This window comes from Anopheles arabiensis, chromosome 2 (assembly GCF_016920715.1).
Source record: "Anopheles arabiensis isolate DONGOLA chromosome 2, AaraD3, whole genome shotgun sequence".
Classification (NCBI taxonomy): Eukaryota; Metazoa; Arthropoda; class Insecta; order Diptera; family Culicidae; genus Anopheles; species Anopheles arabiensis.
Window position 1 is genome coordinate 83,489,795 of NC_053517.1, and position 17,673 is coordinate 83,507,467.

Sequence of the window (17,673 nt, forward strand, 5' to 3'; positions counted from 1 at the left end):
AGAAAGCAGGAAAATGTCCCATTTTTGCAGTAGGCTCTAACAATCAAGCAAAAGAGAAACCCAGAACAAACAAACCAAACTGTATACTGTAGTTGAAAAAGCAACGCTAGAACACACACACACACACATCCAACAATAACAACTCATCCTTCAAGATAGACACAAAACCAAACCAAACAGCAAAACAAAATCATCAAAACATTAGATAAATATACCAGAGTAAGAAAAATATATATAAAAAAACGCTTCTAGGTTATTGTATATGCGCGAAATGTTGAATGTAAAAAAAAAAAACGCGAGGAAGAGTATATCATAGAGAAGGACAAACAAAACACATTGTACTGTAACGCAACAACACACACGCTCCTATAATTTCCGTTTGTGCTAGGCAAATTAAACCCAAAACACTCAGAACAGATATTAAATACTTGGGTTCTCTGCTCCACATCATTCCACGCTTCGTTTCGTGTCCATTAATAGCCTAGTAACGCCTAGTAAGACTCTAGTGTCGTTAACTAATAGTTCATACTCATCCAAGCTCACAGCACAGGCACACACACATACACAAAGGACGAAGGAAATCGGAAGCAAATCTGTTCATCGTTGTTCGTTGTTTTGTTTCCGTTAGATGGTAGTCCCTAGAACCTTGGCACAGGCGTGTCGTCTGTGTGCGCGCATTGTTTCGCGCGTGAATAAAAGGACCCCCCCGACCCCACCCCAATACGGTTTTGGGGAGAAAAAAAAAAACTTAATTAAGACACAAAAATAGTCATCTCTCATTAGCGTGTAGTGACAGTGTAGTGAAAGAATAACAAAAAACCCAAGTAAAGAGCAAACAAAAAACCATAACGCAAAACTAATACCAAAAAGCCACGGAGTAATAGGTGTGCGTGTGTATGTGTGTGCGTGTGATACCAAAGTGTTTAAAGAGAATATACAAAACTAGGCAAATTGGAATGGAAGGCAGACAAATATGCTAAGTGGTGGGAATAGTAAACCAAAAAGCAGAGAGGAAAAAATCTTTATCATAACGCAGCGAGACTCAATGAGAAAATGGGGGAAGATACCGCAAACCGCCCCAGCCGCTATAATGTAATAATTACCGAACAAAACAAACAAAAAAATAGCAGAAGAATATATACATTTAGAGGGATAAACTACAAACATAAAAAAGAAAGAAGAAGCAAGCGTAAAGAAAAACACGAACAAACAAACAAAACAAAACACCACCACACTGTCTGTCAACCTTTAACCCGGCAACACTCCCGGAACACACATGGAAAACAAAGCGAGCCCGTAAACACACACACACACACTGAAAATCAACAACAACAAAAGGAAACATCAATATATCACTGCCCTAAGTGTTTCACTTAACGTAAACTGAGTAAACTATAAAAAAAGAAGAAGAAGAAGAAGAAAAGGAAAGCGTAAAATAAGCTAATAGCGTGACCGTTGAAACAGAGCACACACCAACAAAACCACACTGAAGCGCGAAGTTTTTTTGGAGTTTTTGTGTGTATGTGGCGTGTGTGTGTGTGTGTGTGTGGTGTAGGTTTTCATTTGCTGAAAAGGTAGAAAAAAAGAAAAATGGCCGCCGATAAATAGATATGCAGCAATATAGGATATTAATTTATCCAATAAGAAAACTCACACCGACACGCACACAAACGCGCGCGTACAAAAAACCATTATACGGAGAAGAAGAGCATGCAATAGAACGGTTGTGCGCTGTGCTTAGTTCGACACACCATACGACCCTCCCCCTTCCCTTTCCCCTCGCGTCGTTACTATGGCGATGATGGTGATGGTAGCTTACTCTATTGTCAAGAAGTCGAATTAAAAGGATCAAAGTAACACACATACACAAAATAGAGAGAAAGAGAGGGTGAAAAAGAGAGGGCAAGAGAGGACGAGAAAGAGAGAGCGAGGTCCACAGCTAGTTTTGAGTTTTAGCTTGCTCTACAACAATATTATAATATTTTTTACGTACTTTAGTGCTTTTTATCAGTTCTTTTCCATGCAACGCGTAAACCAAGTTGCGTGCGCATTGTGAAAGAAACCCGAACACAACAAAAAAAAAAAAACAAATCACAATCTCTTGAGTACTTTATAGCGCAAGGGAAGGACAGGACAGCTAATGGCAAACCCACCTGAACACGGGAGGATACGGTTTCAGCCAGCAGAAGAAATAGAAAAAGAAAAACAAACCCCAACACAATTCAGCTACACAAACGTGAACTTTCACCCCGGGAAGAATTTATTCCCACCCCCCCATCCATAGTTCCCAAACATTCCAGAACAAAAGAGGAAAAAGTTTCCTATTTTCTATTCCCAATTCCCAGTAGTAGTGCCAGCGTGCGAGTAGTAGGTGCGCGAGGACAGATACAGTGTCACAACAACACAAAAGAAGGGGAACCCAAAACCAACAATCACATATTTAGAATAGTGCATAATATTTGTCTGAAGCGAACAACGGAACAAAACAAAAACCAACAAAACAAAATAGAACCGAAAGAAGAAAAAAAAACGGAAACAGTAAGAATAGAAAGAAGCGATTACAAAAAAGATCCCTGGAAGTAAAACACGAAATCGATAGCAGCCGAAATACGTAACCGAGAAATAGAGAAAAAAGGGAAACCCGGAAACCAGAAGGAACGAAAACATGTGCACATTGCGAAAAAAAAACTGAAATGCAAACAAAAAAGAAGGAAAGAAAAAACAATTTGTCAAACCGCTCAACATGGGAGGGTAAGGGGGTGGTAGCAGGAAAGAAAACAAGGAAGCAGTAAGCAGCGAGCAAATGGAAAACAAAAAAAACTCTAATGGAAGAAAATAAAAGGCGCCTGAAACGAATCTAAATGATAGAATCTCGTGATTTGTGATGGAAATTTAGCAAAAAAAAAAGAAAAGAAACAGCAAGTGGCAGAATGAAGAAGAACATAAAAGAAGAAAAAAAGAAAAGTCTTCTCAAAATGGAAAAAACAAGTTGAGAAAAAAACAAAATGCTGGTTGTATGCGAACGTGTGTTCAATTATTTGTCTTTTTCTGTACCGTTTCTCACTAAAATTGCATGTGAATAGCAGAGTGTTGTTTTCTGCTCTTTCTGTCTGCGTGTTTCGTGGTTCATTTTGCGTTTCAATTTCTACTTCTCTAATGCTTCTCCACAACAATCAACCCCGGCGGCGGCGGCGGCGGCTGCGGCTATCGGCAGACTCTGAAGAAAAACAAACAAACAAACAAACAGACCATACGCGCGGACAAAACTGACATAGCTCAATGTTGGAACTCATGACAGAAGGGAAAGAAAAGTGAAGAAAAGTAGTCAAAATACCGCGTGCACACACTTTCTTCCCCGCTCGAAAACATAAAACAAGGTGGGAAGAGCGTGTACAAACTAAACGCACGGACAGACAACACATTTTACATTTCAGAAACAAACATACAAAACAAAACAATGGAAAACTACTATCGAACGATACAAGAACAGTTTAGAAGCGAAAGCGAAAAGGTAAATAACTGCCGACACGTTGGTAGATGCAGAGGAAAAGAGAAAGAGAGAGAGAGAGAGGAAAAAGAAAACATGTAACATGTAAACTATATAGTGAACAAAATGCCATATAAAAAAAAGTTAGTAAAAAAAGTAGCATGTAAAACAGAAAACAGAAAAAGGAGAGCAGCACGCTGCAGAGATTCTACACACTGCACCACACCCCTAGTCTGTCCTCCATTTTGAATGTTGTTCCGTTGTACTGTTCTCCCTGCTTAATGGAAAGATGTACAGCATCATGTGCTTAGTATGCTGCGCTACTGCTACTACTTGCTGCCGCTGGCTTGTATGTTCGGTCACGTTCGGTTTCGGGGTGTTTCCCTTTTCACCGAACTCTATACAGGAAAAGGAGGGAAGGAAGGACGCGTTCTTTAGTGCGTGTGCCCTAACACTAGAACAGAAGATAGGGGAGATAAAAAAAAACTCACACTAAAAGAAAAACAGAAAATTGTAATCCTAGTAGAGAAAGTAACACAATTATGAGAGGAAGAAATAAGCAAATCTGAACCTGATTCAAACTGCAAACTAAACAAGAAAAGGACACGAAGTACAGGCAAAGCTAACAAACACACACTCCACGCGGACGAGATCTGATGGGGGCGGCTCTATTGGTGATGATGGTAGGTGAACCAGGCAGCGCAAAAACAAAGGGACACACACACCATGTATTCTTCTTTCCTTTTGTCCCTGTATATCCCGTTCCCGAGCTAATAGTAAGGGAGCAGAAGCAGAAGAACCACTAAATTGGCGAATATTTGATAAGGGAAAGGGGGAGAATGAAAAAAATAAACAGAAAGTAGAGCGCCCGAACCCGAAACATACACACTCACACAGATTTTGGAACATTCGTGCATAGAGAGCGAGATAGAGCGAAAGAGATAGAGAGAGAAAGAACATAAAAAATGGAGGAAATGTGTTACAAAAAAGTCTGAAACTATATAATAAAGATATGAAAAAAATATTTAAATGTTAATTATTTACTTACCGAGTGGTATCGAAACGAAGGCACCGCGGACACGCTTTCTTTCCGGTGTTTTTTCGAACTTTTGATGGCGGATTTTTATGTTGATTTACAATGTTTTTCTTTTATTTCCTGTTGCTTGGAACCGCGCGGTGTGTGTGTGTTGTCACATGCAATTATTTGCTTATTTTTCGGTATTGCGCTTTCGCCGGCTTGGATGGCGCGAGCATCGTATTTTACAACGTTCGTTCGTTGTCGCACTAGCGCGAACTTTGTTATGCTTTGTTTTTTTGTTTGTTTTTTTTCTTCTTCTGTTTTTGCTTTCTCTATAATTTTCAGCTTTTTTTCTCTCTTCTAGTATAAAATATCACATTACAACAAAATTAGAGGAGAGGGCATAAACGGAAAAGCTAAGCTACACACTAAAAACGGGGGTGAGGGAAGTGGTTAAATAAAGTGTGAAATGAGTGTTTGCCCTGTTTTGTTACTTGCTAGGTGGTAGTAGAGTGTGGGTGTTGTGTTGTTGTGTTCTTTCTTCCTACAAACACACACACACACACATCGCATTAATGAAATACGACCATTTGCTCCATCGCTCCTGCAGCGGAGTGGTAGCAACGATGGCTCACTTTTTCATCACATCTTAATGCACACACACTACAATACAGCACTGGCCCACCACGGAAACGATTCAACGAACAGAAAAACGAAACAATAGCGTACACCCCAAGTAACACATAATGGGACTACTCCCGCGGGGTGTACGGTAAGGTAGGGTAGCACGTGTGCGTACTACTACACACTCCCACCGCTGCTGTTGCTGCGCGCAAACAGTGGATCATCCCGATCGATGGGCGGTGGCGAAGTGAGCACTTCGACGTTCTTTGCCGGCCCTTGCGTCAAATAGCCAGCGGTCGTGTTCGGTGCGCCTGCAGGGAAAAAGGCAAATCAATTGCAAATTAGGATCCACAACGTCTTAAAACAAGATTTCTCCCCTTTTGTCTCTACCCACTTACCCATTAGATATCCGCGCACGTCCGTATCGGTTATGAAGAGATCGTGCTTCTGGTCACGGTACTCCGCCCAGATCGGGTACTGGTTGAGCAGATGCGTGACCCGATCGCCGTACGTGAGGTTGGCGCTCATCGCTTTCAGCGTGGCAACAATCTGCGCCTTCACCATGGCCGGATTGTTCGCCAGCACGAGCCGGCTGTCGAGCAGCGCGACCAGGTAGGGAATTAATTGACACTCGAGTGATTGACGTATCAGTGAATCCTGCAAGGGAAAAAAAAAACAATTGCTGGTTATTCGATTCGTTTTTCCACCCCCGGCTAACGTGCATACGTACATGCTGACATTTGAATAATCGACTCAACGTTTCGCACGCCGTCGACGTCAGATCCCGATGGTGCTCCATGCAAGATTTCAACGACGGTATACATTCCGTCTGGGAAATTGCGCTGACACAGATCTGTAAAACAAAGGGAAAATAGTTTACTAAGCGTGAAGGAAAATAAGGCCGCAACACCAAATACTGGGTCACCTACCTCCGAAAGGGAAAGCTGATGCAATACTGTGAGGGCACTCTTTGGCTGAACGGAAAGCTGGCGGAAAAACTTCGGTATGTGCCCCAGCACCGGTATCGAGTCGGCCAGGTTGGGCTGTGCGTTCAGCAACAGCACCAGCGCGGTCGTGGCCAGATCCAGCACGTCCCGGTCCATGCCGCTCCGGCTGATACTGTCCACGATGAAGTCCAGCAGGTCGGCCAGGAACTGTTTCGGTTTGCGCAGCGTCCAGCCCGGATTGGACACGTACAGGCGCAGGTACACGCCCGACACGACCACCTCGCTCGACAGCAGCTCGGGCAGTATCTCCGGATCGCGCCAGGCCGCCTTGGCGTTGCGCCGCTGCTGCACGTGGAAGCTGTCCGCCGCGTCGCGCACCGCGTCCGACACGCACGCCCGGATGTCGTCGTTCCAGATCAGCTCCGGGTGCTCGTGCGTCGACTCGTACATCTGCACCGCGACCGAGGTGGAGTCGATCATCGCGTCCAGGAAGACGGGCGGCAGATACTTGCACAGCGTGATGCGCACCTTCGGCCCGCTCAGCTTGTCCGCGTTCATCTTCGCCAGCAGCTCGGCACACTGTTCCCGTATCGCCGGGTTGTTGGAGTTGCAGAACAGATCGAGCAGATAGACGACCGCACCCTTCGTGTGCGCCTCCTTGATCATCTTGGGCACGTTCAGCAGCCCGGACAGGGTTTCCAGCACGCGCGGCTGATGCTCGCGCAGGTCCGGATCCTTCAGCACGATCAAGTAGCGGCCAACGATCTCGCAGGCCGCTATCTCGGTCACGCACTCCTTGTTGCGCGACACCAGACAGACGACCTCGAGCGCTAGCGTTTTGATCGTGCGATTGTCCGATCCGCACTCGCTCGTCGAGAGCAGCCCGAACAGCATTTCAAAGTGTCCGATGCACTGCATTTCGACGTTGGTGTTCGATTTGATCACGGAGATGAGGGCCTGCAGTGCCATCAGCAGGTGCCGGACGGCGTGCGGATTGTTGGTGAAATCGTACCGCTGCGCGGAACCACCATCGACACTGCCGGCTGTCCGTTCCAGCTGGTTGCGCTGCTTCGAGCGGGCGTACTCGCTCAGCACGGCACTGATGTCGCTACCGGGGGTCGTTGCGGCCGGCGATTGCAAACCGGCCGGACGCTTCGGAGGAGGTGCCGGTACCATCGGCTTCCACGCTTTCGTTGGAACCAAGATGCCACCAGTTAGCGCTTGGCTGGCAGGAACCGGATTGGCACTTGCGTTCGATGGAGCTGCCGTTCCGTGCAGGTGATTGTAGCCCTGCTTGAGAAACTCGAGCAGATCGATCACGAAACTTTTCGGGTTCGTTATCGGAAACGTGGGCATTTCGTTGTACACGCGGATGAAAATTCCACCAATCTTAAGCTCGTCGCTGGAAATGTAAAGAAAATAGTTAGTCAAACAGACAGTTTTGTTTCTTTACATTATAAGCGTTTTTAGGGATTCATCACTGAATATCATGGGAAAGGCTGTGAATTCAAATGATATTTCAAATTAGAGAATTTCCAATAAGATTATCATAGTATACACATATTACCGTATACGTTGTTTTCCGGATCAGTTTATAAAGTGAACGGCATTATTCAACAACCGCGCTAAGTTTTTTTTGTAACAGTCCAGCTGTCACAAATAATGAAGGCTGTTGAAAAACATCTTGCATGTTTTGAGTAATGCTGTTCATATTGGAAACAGAGCCGGAAAACACTGTAGGATTAAGAAAAGTATCTGAATCCCAATTGGGTTTGTCATTGGGATTCTAATAGGATGTCTGGTTAATCCCAATGAGAATTTTTGATTAAAAATGGGTGAATAATTAAAACGAAAAAGTGGATTTTCATTTTCATGAAATGCAACGAATAGAAGCCGTTTTTAAATACGTTATGATGATAATTATCCCAGCAGAAGTAGAATAGCACCTAAAATCAACTTACCGATGCGCATCGTACGAGAAACCTTGCACCAGCTCGTGTATTTCCGACACGTCTTCGTACTGCTCCTTCGACGCGACCGTGCGCTGATGCTCGAGAAAGTCCGTCAGCTGGGCCCGCGTCCCATTGTCCCATATCAGATACGGGTTGCGCGTGTTCGAGTTCAGCATCTTCAGCACGTGCTGCTCGCTGTCCGTCACCATCTTGCCCGCCACGTACGGCGTCAGCAGCTGGTCCAGGATATGCTTCACCACCGCATTCGCCGGCGCCTGCAGCGCACTGATTTTGTACTTCTTGTTCTGCAAACCCTTTTCACATTCTGCCGGTGGTTCCGCTTCGTCGCCGGTCACTGCCGCCGCATCGCTGTTTTTCCTTTCCTGCAGTACCTTATCGATGTTGGCCACCGACTGGATCAGGCTCGAGTTGTTCTGTATCAGGTTGGACGCGTTCTGCGAGTACGTTTGGTTGGTTTGCCGCGTCGCTACCGTGAGCGGGGAATCGCTTCGCCCACCGGAGGGACTGTTGCTAGCGGTGGATTTGGTAGAACCGGTCACTGCCGCCGATGTCGCCCTCAGTACAGCCGACTTGGGGTCGTCCAGCAGCGTCATGCTGTAGCCGGCCAGTGCGACGCAGGCGAGCAGCGACAGTTTGGCCAGATTGTTCGCTACCTGCTGCGTGTTCGATTTCTCCTCCGACGTGACGCCACTCTCATCGAGCGTAAAGTCGTAATCGAACAGGAACAGCATCAGCGACCAGAGGACACCGTTGCGCACGAGATTGCACTGCAGCTCCACGTTGTTCACCGCCAGGCTGGTAACGAGGCTGACCGAGAGCGAGTGCTTAAAGTACACCACCCGGCACACGTCCGCGATCAGCTGCGGCAGCTCGAGGATCTTCTTCCGGCAGCTGTCGAAGCAGCAGGCCACATCGAAGCAGCGCGTAATGTTCGAGATCACCTCGTAGTGCAGCGAGTCGCGCTTGGAATCGACGCCCATGATGGACACGCAGCGCGAGTACGCGTCGAGCAGCGCCTCGATGCCTTCCTCGCGCCGCAGCTCTTCGGCGTTCAGCGCCGAACAGTGTACCGTGTGGTAGCACAGCTCGGACGCAGCGCTCAGCAGCGGCACCGTTTTGGAGAACAACTGGTCGTCCTTCGTTTCCAGCCGGATCGTTTTGATGAGCTGCGGATAGCCGGCGTACTTGTACGGGCGCAGTTCCTCCGAGTAGCGCTCGAACAGGATCGACTGGGTGCGTAGTATCAGCACAATGTTGCTCGGGTTCGGCCCGTCCGTGTTGAGCGCGTTGCGCGAGCACAGAAACTCGTACGCACGGTTAACGCGTTCGAAGATTTCCTAATAGCAAGCGGAAGGTCTATTAACAATTGCGCGCGAAAGGAAGATCGCAATCGATTATTGACTTACCCTGCCGTTGGGATTTTTGTCCGGATGGTACATCTGGGCCAGCCGGTAGTAAGCCTTCCGGATGGCCGACTCTTCTGGGTGGGGGTTTTTGCTCACGTCAAAGTCCAAATCGAGGTACGCCTGCTGTACGGTCATCTCCGAAGGCTTCTTCTCAACCTCTTTGCGCCAAGCATCGAGCGTGTGCTTTAACAGTTGCACCTACAAACCGGATGGCGAAACAGAAAGTTAGTACGCTTTATACACATTCAAACGACATCCGCAAACGCCGTACCGGATCCGGTATGGGCCAGTTGGGGAACTTGGCCGTATCGCACAGATGCCGCAGGTAGAAGATGTGACAGAACAGTTCATTCTCCAGCTGCGGATAGCTGATGACCGGTATGGCCAGGTACGGGTACCGGGCCATCGTGTGTCCCTTCAGCTTCGGCGTGAAATCGGCAATATGCGCCGAAATCTTTTCGATTAGCATGCGCCTCATCTCCGAGCTCCATATCACCTCCGGCGTGTCGAACTCGCCCAGGAACGTTTCGGCAAACTTTTCCGCACTGTGATTCTCCAGGAAGCAGATCATCGCTTCCGGCAGCAGCTGCCCGAGAATGCTACGATGCATAATGCCCGACTGCGAGTTGCTGTCCTCGCTGCGGAACGCTTGCTTCATGTGCGTCATCTTCAGGAAGCGAGCGATCGGCAGAATGTTGCTGCCGGTGTACATCAGCATGAAGTAGAACACACCCGTCAGGTACACCTTCGACATTTCCGGGTTGTCCTCCATGATCTGACAGAGCAGCGTGGCCACGCGCTCCAGCAGGCCCGGATCGTGTGTCAGGCACACCTGCACGATGTGCGGCAGGCAGATGAACTCGGACAGCTTGCGCGACAACCGCGGGCCAGGGATGAGAACCGCCTCGCCGTCCCGGGCCCGGCTCGGGAAGAAGCTGGTGCACTTGTTCAGTATGTCCAGCACGTGCTGGGCCAGCTCCGTCTCGTTGAACAGCGGCGTGCCCTTCGCCATCAGGCACCACTTTAGCTGAGGTATTTGTTGCAGCGAGCGCCACCCGTCCATGCCGACCGCCCAGCAGCGCGTGCGGGGCGTCAGCACGCCCTTCGACCAGAGCTCCTTCAGCTCGGAAAACGTCACCGGACCGCAGCGCTCCGGCTTTTCGTTCTCGCGCTCCACATTGTAGTACCAGTCCTTCTCCTCGTGCAGCTTCATGTTCGGACCGGCCTCGATCACGTTCGTTTTGGTGTTCAGTGTTGCGCGTCCTTTGTGCAGGTGGGCCAGGGTGATCAGATCGACCAGATAGTTGACGTGGTCGGTTAGCGGGCGACAGTTGGATTTGTGCAGTACTAGATTCTTGATCAGTATGATCAGTGCGTCCCGGAGCGCTGGAGAAAGACACTGCAAATCGAAAAGGTATCAATCAATTCTGATTTTTTTTCAAAATAAAGCTCTGTTTTTTTCTCACCCTATCTAACATTTGCAGTATGTACGGCATATCACTAAAGTATCCAATTTCCTCGTAATACCGTTTGTACACTTTGGCCAGCGCTTGCAGCGAGGTCACCGTGAGCTGATCATCGTTCAATCGATTCCGGCACAACACCCTCCGATACAGCGCGTTGAACAGTTCGATGCTGAAATATACAAATAAATGTTCTGCGTTATTGCCTACGCCATCAACCATACCTTAACACGTCCCAACGCTACTTACGGATTTTTCACCAAATTCTGCGGCCAATCGTCCCGCTCCAGCAGCAACCGAATGTAATAATCTCCTATCTTAATCTCATCCGCCAGACACTGGTACTGCACCTCAAACTCGTCGTAGTTCCACGCCACCAGCATGCTGCCGGCCAGATCCTTGTCGGCGGTGAACTGGCGCAGCTCGTTCTCCAGCGCCGACCGTAGCTCTTCGCGCGTCTTGTGGTTCCAGATCAGGTTCGGCATTGCGTGGTTCTTCCCGAACTGGTAGAAAAACAGCGGCAAATTGACCACCTGTTCGCCGACCTTCTTCTTCTGGCGCCGGTTGCGCAGCACGATCGGGCGATTCTTTTGCGTCTGCTGCAGCTTCTCCTGGCGCACGTCGAGCAGATTCATGCCCCAGTGCTTGATGCCCTCGAGATGCTTCTCGATTAAGTAGTTCAGGCGCTGCTTGCTATTGTTGCCGGAATGTTGCACCGCCAGCTTCAGATTGTCGCGGAAGTTTAGCTTGTCCTCCTCGACATCTTCCTTCGGCACGGCCTCTTCGCTTTCCAGAAATGACAGCAAGCCTGCGGGCTGCACAAAAAAAAGCAACAGAAAACAGGGTTTTAGTAACAAAACAAACAAAAACGAAACACTCTATTTTTCACTTACGAAAATTCGCTTCAATAGATTCATCGCTTCATCACTGTCCGTTATCCACAGGCCCACCAGATGCCGGGACAGCTGACGATGGGTGATCATCGTGGAATCGTTCGACGGTGTGTATAGTGCCACCAGCAGGTGCCGGCAGAGGGCCGCCTCGTCCAGCGCTAACGTTTGCATCTGCGTCGATATGGCCGTATCGCCTTCCTCAATCAGCGCTCGCATTACCAGCCCGCTGCCCTTTACAATCGCCAGCGAAGGATGCTGAAACAGCTTGTACAGCGTACGGCCCCGCGCAGCGACCATCTCGAGCAGCAAATCGAACTGCTTGCCATCCGTCGTCTCGCTGTACGGTACGCACAGCGCGAACGTAAGAAAGTCCAACATCGCGGACAGTACCAGCGCACCGCTGCCCAGGTTCACGTGCTTGCTCCACATGTCCAGCAGCTGCTCGAGGAAGGCCTTCGTGTGCAGCAGCGACGACTTGTTCAGCTGCTCCTGCTTCAGATCGTGGTCGGAGTGCATCAGCGAGTTGATCATATCGATGGCAGCGTACGTCACAGCCAGATCGTTGCGCTTGAGGGCGTGCACCACCTTCAGCCCGATCGCTTCCCGGAACCCGGGGAGATTCGTGAATGCGGCGAAGCCCACTTTACTAGCCAGCAGCCGGCGCAGCACGTGGAACGATGCCTCCAGCTCGACGTTGTTTAGCTGCGCGTTATCTTCCTTGCTGCCGATCAGGGCCTGCAGTGCACCCGTTATCAGCCGTTCCTTGCTTTCCGCAAAAAGACTCTGCAAAAGAGATAAAACGAGCGTACGTGTCAGGCATAACTCGGTCGACCACAATCAACACACCACCACCACCACCACCATCACCCACTTACATCCTGCGTGACACTGTAGTTGAGCCCACTGTACGGAATGTTAGCGTTGAATCGCTCCATCACATCGATACGTTTCACCGGATACTGATAGTTGCTGATGATGTATCGCAGCAGGTTCGCCTCCGTCTCCTCGTCCACGCTCACCGTCAGCGGACCGACCCGCTTGCCCCGTGGCGTGTTCGAGATGCGCACGTGCACATCCTGATTGCCGCAGGACCGCACCGCGTCCAGCAGCGTGGCCAGCAGCGAGTCGCGATCGTTCGTAATGTACGACCGCACCAGCCCGTTCTTGTACTCGATCGAAAACTTCTGTATGTTGTCCGCGTGCCGGACCAGCGCGTACACGTTGTCCAGCGGTCGCAGCGTGCAGATGCTGTACGTTTGCGGGTCGCGCTCGAGCACGGTCGTATCGGTGAGGCACAGAATCCGGCGCATCGGTTCCGAATGGCGTGGCGTTATCTTCTGCACGGTGAACTCCGACAGGGACGTCTGATGCTGGTCGCCACTGTACGCGCCGAACCGCTGCTGCTCGAACTGCTCGAGCGAGATTTGCTTCTTCAGCACCTTGATGTCGATGCCCAGGTACTGCTGCGCGTTCTGCACGATCATCTGCACGATCTCGTGGTTGTTCTCCACGCGAAACAGATGCAACCGGCTGTGGCCACCGTACGCCAGCACGATCCCGTTCGGGTAGTCCTGTATGCCGATGATGCCATCGATGTCCTTGTAGTTGTAGCTGGCCAGCACCGTGCTGGTGGTGGGATCGAGCTGATCCAGCGAGCCCGGCGTCACTTCCAGCACGGTGGGCAGCGTCGTGCCGGACCAGTGATGTTTGTAGGCATTGAATTTCTAAAGAAAAGGTAACACAGAAAGAAACGATTTTACGATATTATATGCTACCTTAGCCGGTGTGAGGAAGAGGAAACAACGGAACGAAATTTCGAACGAAAACATAACGTAAAACAACAACACAAAAGAAAAACAATATTTACAGTACCTTCATTAAACCCAGGCCAATGTACAGACCCCACTACTAAACCCTACCCATATGACACTGTACAAAGTTAACCTGAAAGTATTTTTATGATTTTTTGTTTGCTTTACAACCAACTTAAGCCAATATTGCTCTACACTGTCCTAACGCCAAACGCGGTCAGAAAACACGGAATGGGGAGGGGTTAGACACTCACTTTTAGCACCGTACAGCACGGCAAACATGGCAGAACCGGTGGTGGCAGCGGTAGAAAGGATGCTACAATTGTCTTTAACCACCACGTCCACTCAACCCCCTTGCCACCGGTGCGCTCTTCCCGGACGGCGGGTGTGGAGGAGGAATGGAGCAATGAAGAAGCTGATGGGAAAGATGACGAATAGAACGACTCGACAGGACTTTCTACATCATCCTGGAAACGCAAAACAGAAACGGCAAACATGAACAAATGGTGCAGATGGCATCACAGGGGACGGGGGAACGGGTGGTGGCAGAAACTAGAAGAAAGAAGGGTGATGTGGTGGGATTTGGGTGCGGGATTGGGGAGCGATGTAGGTTACCAAATTTTTTAACGTTGGTTTTGGTCGTTCGAAAGAGGGGAAGAAGAGCGAAGATTTTGGTTTTGCACCACCTCTTCTGCAATCATCATCAAAGTGTGAGATTGAGGGGGAGAATCGAATGATTTTATTTTATCCCAGGCAAGGCGAGGGAATTTGTTAAGTACTGGACACGGAGGACAAGGTTAAGAGTATGACCCGTTTGCTCTGCATTGCACTGTTCCACACAAAAAACGAGCTGCTGTTGCCGTGCTTGGTACAGGAGGATTATCTGACCCATTCTTTTGCTCTGGTTTGTGTTAGTTACCGGTGAGAATACGAATGATTGTAGCATTTTAGAACATGTTCAATTACAACCACCGGACAACGTGTAGTTGCGTTAATTTATGAGTTAATTTAAATTAATTAAATAATAGACAGGTTATAGGTTTAAATATCAGTAGCCGATCATTAGTTTCTGTGCAATTCTTTAGTAGTAATAGAGATACATGTATTATACTCCTCAATAATAGCCTAACAAGATCTTAACAAAAAAGGACAAACAATCATCCGACATATAAGCCACACTCCCCCACAAAAAAACGGTTCAAATGAGATGAAATTGCATACATACAACACGGACCACAAACGAAAATGAGAAAAATTATACCAGCCGTGCCACCACAGGAGTAATGCACACGGAAACACAAAGTACAACACAAAACAACAACCCCTAAACGCCTAGTTAATACACGTCCGAAGTAGTAGGATGAGTAGGTTGAGTCAGAGAGAGAAAGAGAGAGTGTGTGTATGTTTGTAACAACTTTTGCACCCCTTCGCCGGGTGGACTGAGGAGGCGGGGGGCGTATTACTTACCAGAGTTTGTTTCGGTTTCTCGGCAAACTCCTTGTGGTATTTCAGCAACGAGGTTAGTATCTCGTTCCGATTTTCTGACGAAAGCTTGATCGTGTCGATCTTTTTGTCCTTCCTCAGGTTCAGCACAAACTCGTACGCCGTCTGTAATGGGGTTTGCATGAGAGGTGTATGATCAGTACTGTCACCGTTGGCAGCCAACTTACGCGGCACAACTGTACTTACATTCCCGGACCGGTTCGGCAGTACGCTGATTACCTCACCGTACGGCCACCGGTTGGTGACGTCGAACTTGTCCGGATTGTAAGTCGAGACGCCGGTCGACCCGACGGACAGGATGCGCTTGTACTTGCCCTTCCACGAGTGTTTGGTCACGAGAAAGCATTCCAGATCGATGCCTGCTTCGGTCGCGTTAGCCATCGTAGTTACGCCGTCTCAGCCGCAACAGAGACCCTCCCTCTCTTCCTGGATGAGCGACGGATTGCTGTGACCTGTTTTTGCTGCCCTGGTCGCGCTGCGGAGGAGACACGCTGATAAGCCAAACCAGCATAAGCGGCCGTGGGAAGCGTAATTGGGTTGTACATACAGCCGGCGACGAAACTGGAAGAACTGTATCAGCTCTACCAGCGCGACGTCCGTTGACCGTCACGGACGGGTCAGTGACATGCGAGGCTGATGCGTTTCACGGGCTTGGCAATTGTTTGGAATGTTTCCCCGTTTTGGCCAGCTTTCGTTGCCGATAGTGATAGTGAGTGGCACGACAGGTCGCCACTGTTTCTACTAGCAAAAAAAAAGTTACTTCCTCGTGGAAGCCAATCTAAACACGTACACTCGCGCACGGCACACAAACACACACACACGCAAACGTCTGAGCTATTATTTTTTCGGTGGTAATTGGATACGATTATTGAACGCGCGACGAGAGGGCACCTTCATTCGGGCGCAGCACACTCTTTTCGCTGTTTTCGCGTGCGCTTTAGCCAATCGGGCGAGAAGGCGATGAACTGGGCAGAAGAAGGTGCATGATGTTACGCTGCAAAACAGCTGTCTTCTCCGTGCCGTGGCAGATAGTGGGTGACGCAGAATCGCTACAATGTACGTAGTGATGATGGGCTGCAATAGATATGGGAGATAAAAAAAGGGGGAGTTGTTAATTCTCGCTACGAAATGTTCAGCTCACTGGACAGGTTGCTTCAGTTTTAGCTGGATGTCAAACATTCCAACCTGTCTTGAGGAGGAAGGCAAACGCGTACACGCCTACTTGATTGTCGGCTGTCTTGAGAAGAGGACGTCTTTAATGGGAGCACTTCTTGGCTCGTAAAGAAACTATTAAATCATGGAGCATGGACCGACGCACTTGACGACGAGTTCATCAACATCGGAGGACACAAATGCCGCTTCCTCTGTCCCGTCCTATCACAGTGTCACAAACCACAGCGCGACCACAGCGAAGGGCTCTCGGGGCAAAGGGAAGCCTTATCTGTTGCTATAAACAATTAAGAAGGCAACACACACACCCGCGCGCGCACGGCAGGGCTTACGCTTATGCACACGCCTCCCGAAAAGATGCAACACACGCATAAACGCGATTGTGTCGAGACTCACCGACTGCCGTCGGTGTTGGTGATTAGAGTGACTCAACGTTGTAACCAGCAAAACATGCAACAACAGCAACAAAAAACACACGCACACCCGATCCACTTCTTCTACTCCGTTTTTTTTTAACTCCGGCAGTGGCAGTGGGCAGCCGTGATCCGATAATTGAAAACACTCTGGAAAATGAAATGTCGTTGGAAGCAAGCAAACACAACAACAAAAAGTGGGAGTACATTATCGCTTTGTGATGAAACGAGTTTCATCATTTCGTGCCCGTTTCGATGGTCCACCACCGCCGTTTCGCCTTGTTCTCTGGGGTACTTCAATCATCGTGTACACACTCACATACACCACACGCACACACAGGCTCACCCCCACAAAGATTGGGATAAAGATTGATTCATTTATGGTCGAAAAAATGCATCATTCAAAATGCATTGATGCACCAACGAGAGACCTTGGGTTGCTCCACACTTTGCTACACTTTTTACCTTAGAAAAATGGGGCTTTTATCACTAATTTGTAGAAAAAGGTTCTGCCGTACGCACGGAACCGAGCTTACACTGTATTGCTGTCCATCTTTTTATTTGCCAAAAACCCATCTTGACAGATGACAACGAAGCCGAGCGAGTGTATTTCACCTCCTCCCCGGGATCGCCGTTGACGATGTTTTGTAGGCAACGGTTTGGAACAGCGTGATGATATTGACTTTACAGCACTTTTGCAGTTTGGAACAACTTTTGAGTGACTTTTCAAATGTATGAAAAGTGATTTCTTTACGATATAATATTGAGAAGAGCTCTTGTAAACATTCTTCCAGTTTTACCGGCTAGAGGTGAAATACTCTTGCACAGTGGTCGATGACTTGGAACAGCTTTTTTTATCGAAATGTTTACAAAATATTCAATTTAAGAGCGACAACAGGCATTTCAGATGAAATTAGAAGATTTTTTTCACCTCTTCACTAGAAAGCATATGTTTAATATGAGCT

The 17,673-nt window shown here is 48.5% G+C and overlaps 1 protein-coding gene across 2 annotated transcripts; it reads right to left on the reverse strand.

The window, feature by feature from the left end:
- Positions 1-4,607: 4,607 nt before the first annotated feature.
- Positions 4,608-17,280, reverse strand: LOC120903684 (dnaJ homolog subfamily C member 13). Of its 2 annotated transcripts, XM_040313253.1 has the most exons (16): positions 17,174-17,280; positions 15,673-16,199; positions 15,312-15,600; positions 15,090-15,230; positions 13,877-14,089; positions 12,687-13,535; positions 11,812-12,594; positions 11,168-11,733; positions 10,922-11,090; positions 9,727-10,854; positions 9,456-9,653; positions 8,038-9,386; positions 6,059-7,478; positions 5,860-5,982; positions 5,528-5,786; positions 4,608-5,440 (listed from the first exon to the last, which is right to left on the reverse strand). In XM_040313253.1, exons 3-16 carry the CDS (start codon positions 15,504-15,506, stop codon positions 5,307-5,309), a joined length of 7,527 nt encoding a protein of 2,508 aa, XP_040169187.1. In that variant the 5' UTR covers positions 15,507-15,600; positions 15,673-16,199; positions 17,174-17,280; the 3' UTR covers positions 4,608-5,306. The 2 variants fall into 2 exon arrangements, with proteins under 2 accessions (XP_040169187.1, XP_040169197.1); XM_040313263.1 differs by lacking the exon at positions 13,877-14,089 and having other exon boundaries at positions 15,312-16,199.
- Between the last annotated feature and the right edge of the window lie 393 nt (positions 17,281-17,673).

Bases quoted from the DNA above. Each gene is read 5' to 3' on its own strand.
- LOC120903684 (XM_040313253.1), bottom strand. From the start codon at position 15,506: ATGGCTAACGCGACCGAAGCAGGCATCGATCTGGAATGCTTTCTCGTG. The intron at 15,231-15,311 runs GTAAGTACAGTT...ACCCCATTACAG, and splicing joins TGCCGAACCGGTCCGGGAAT to ACGGCGTACGAGTTTGTGCT. The intron at 5,983-6,058 runs GTAGGTGACCCA...TTTGTTTTACAG, and splicing joins ATCAGCTTTCCCTTTCGGAG to ATCTGTGTCAGCGCAATTTC.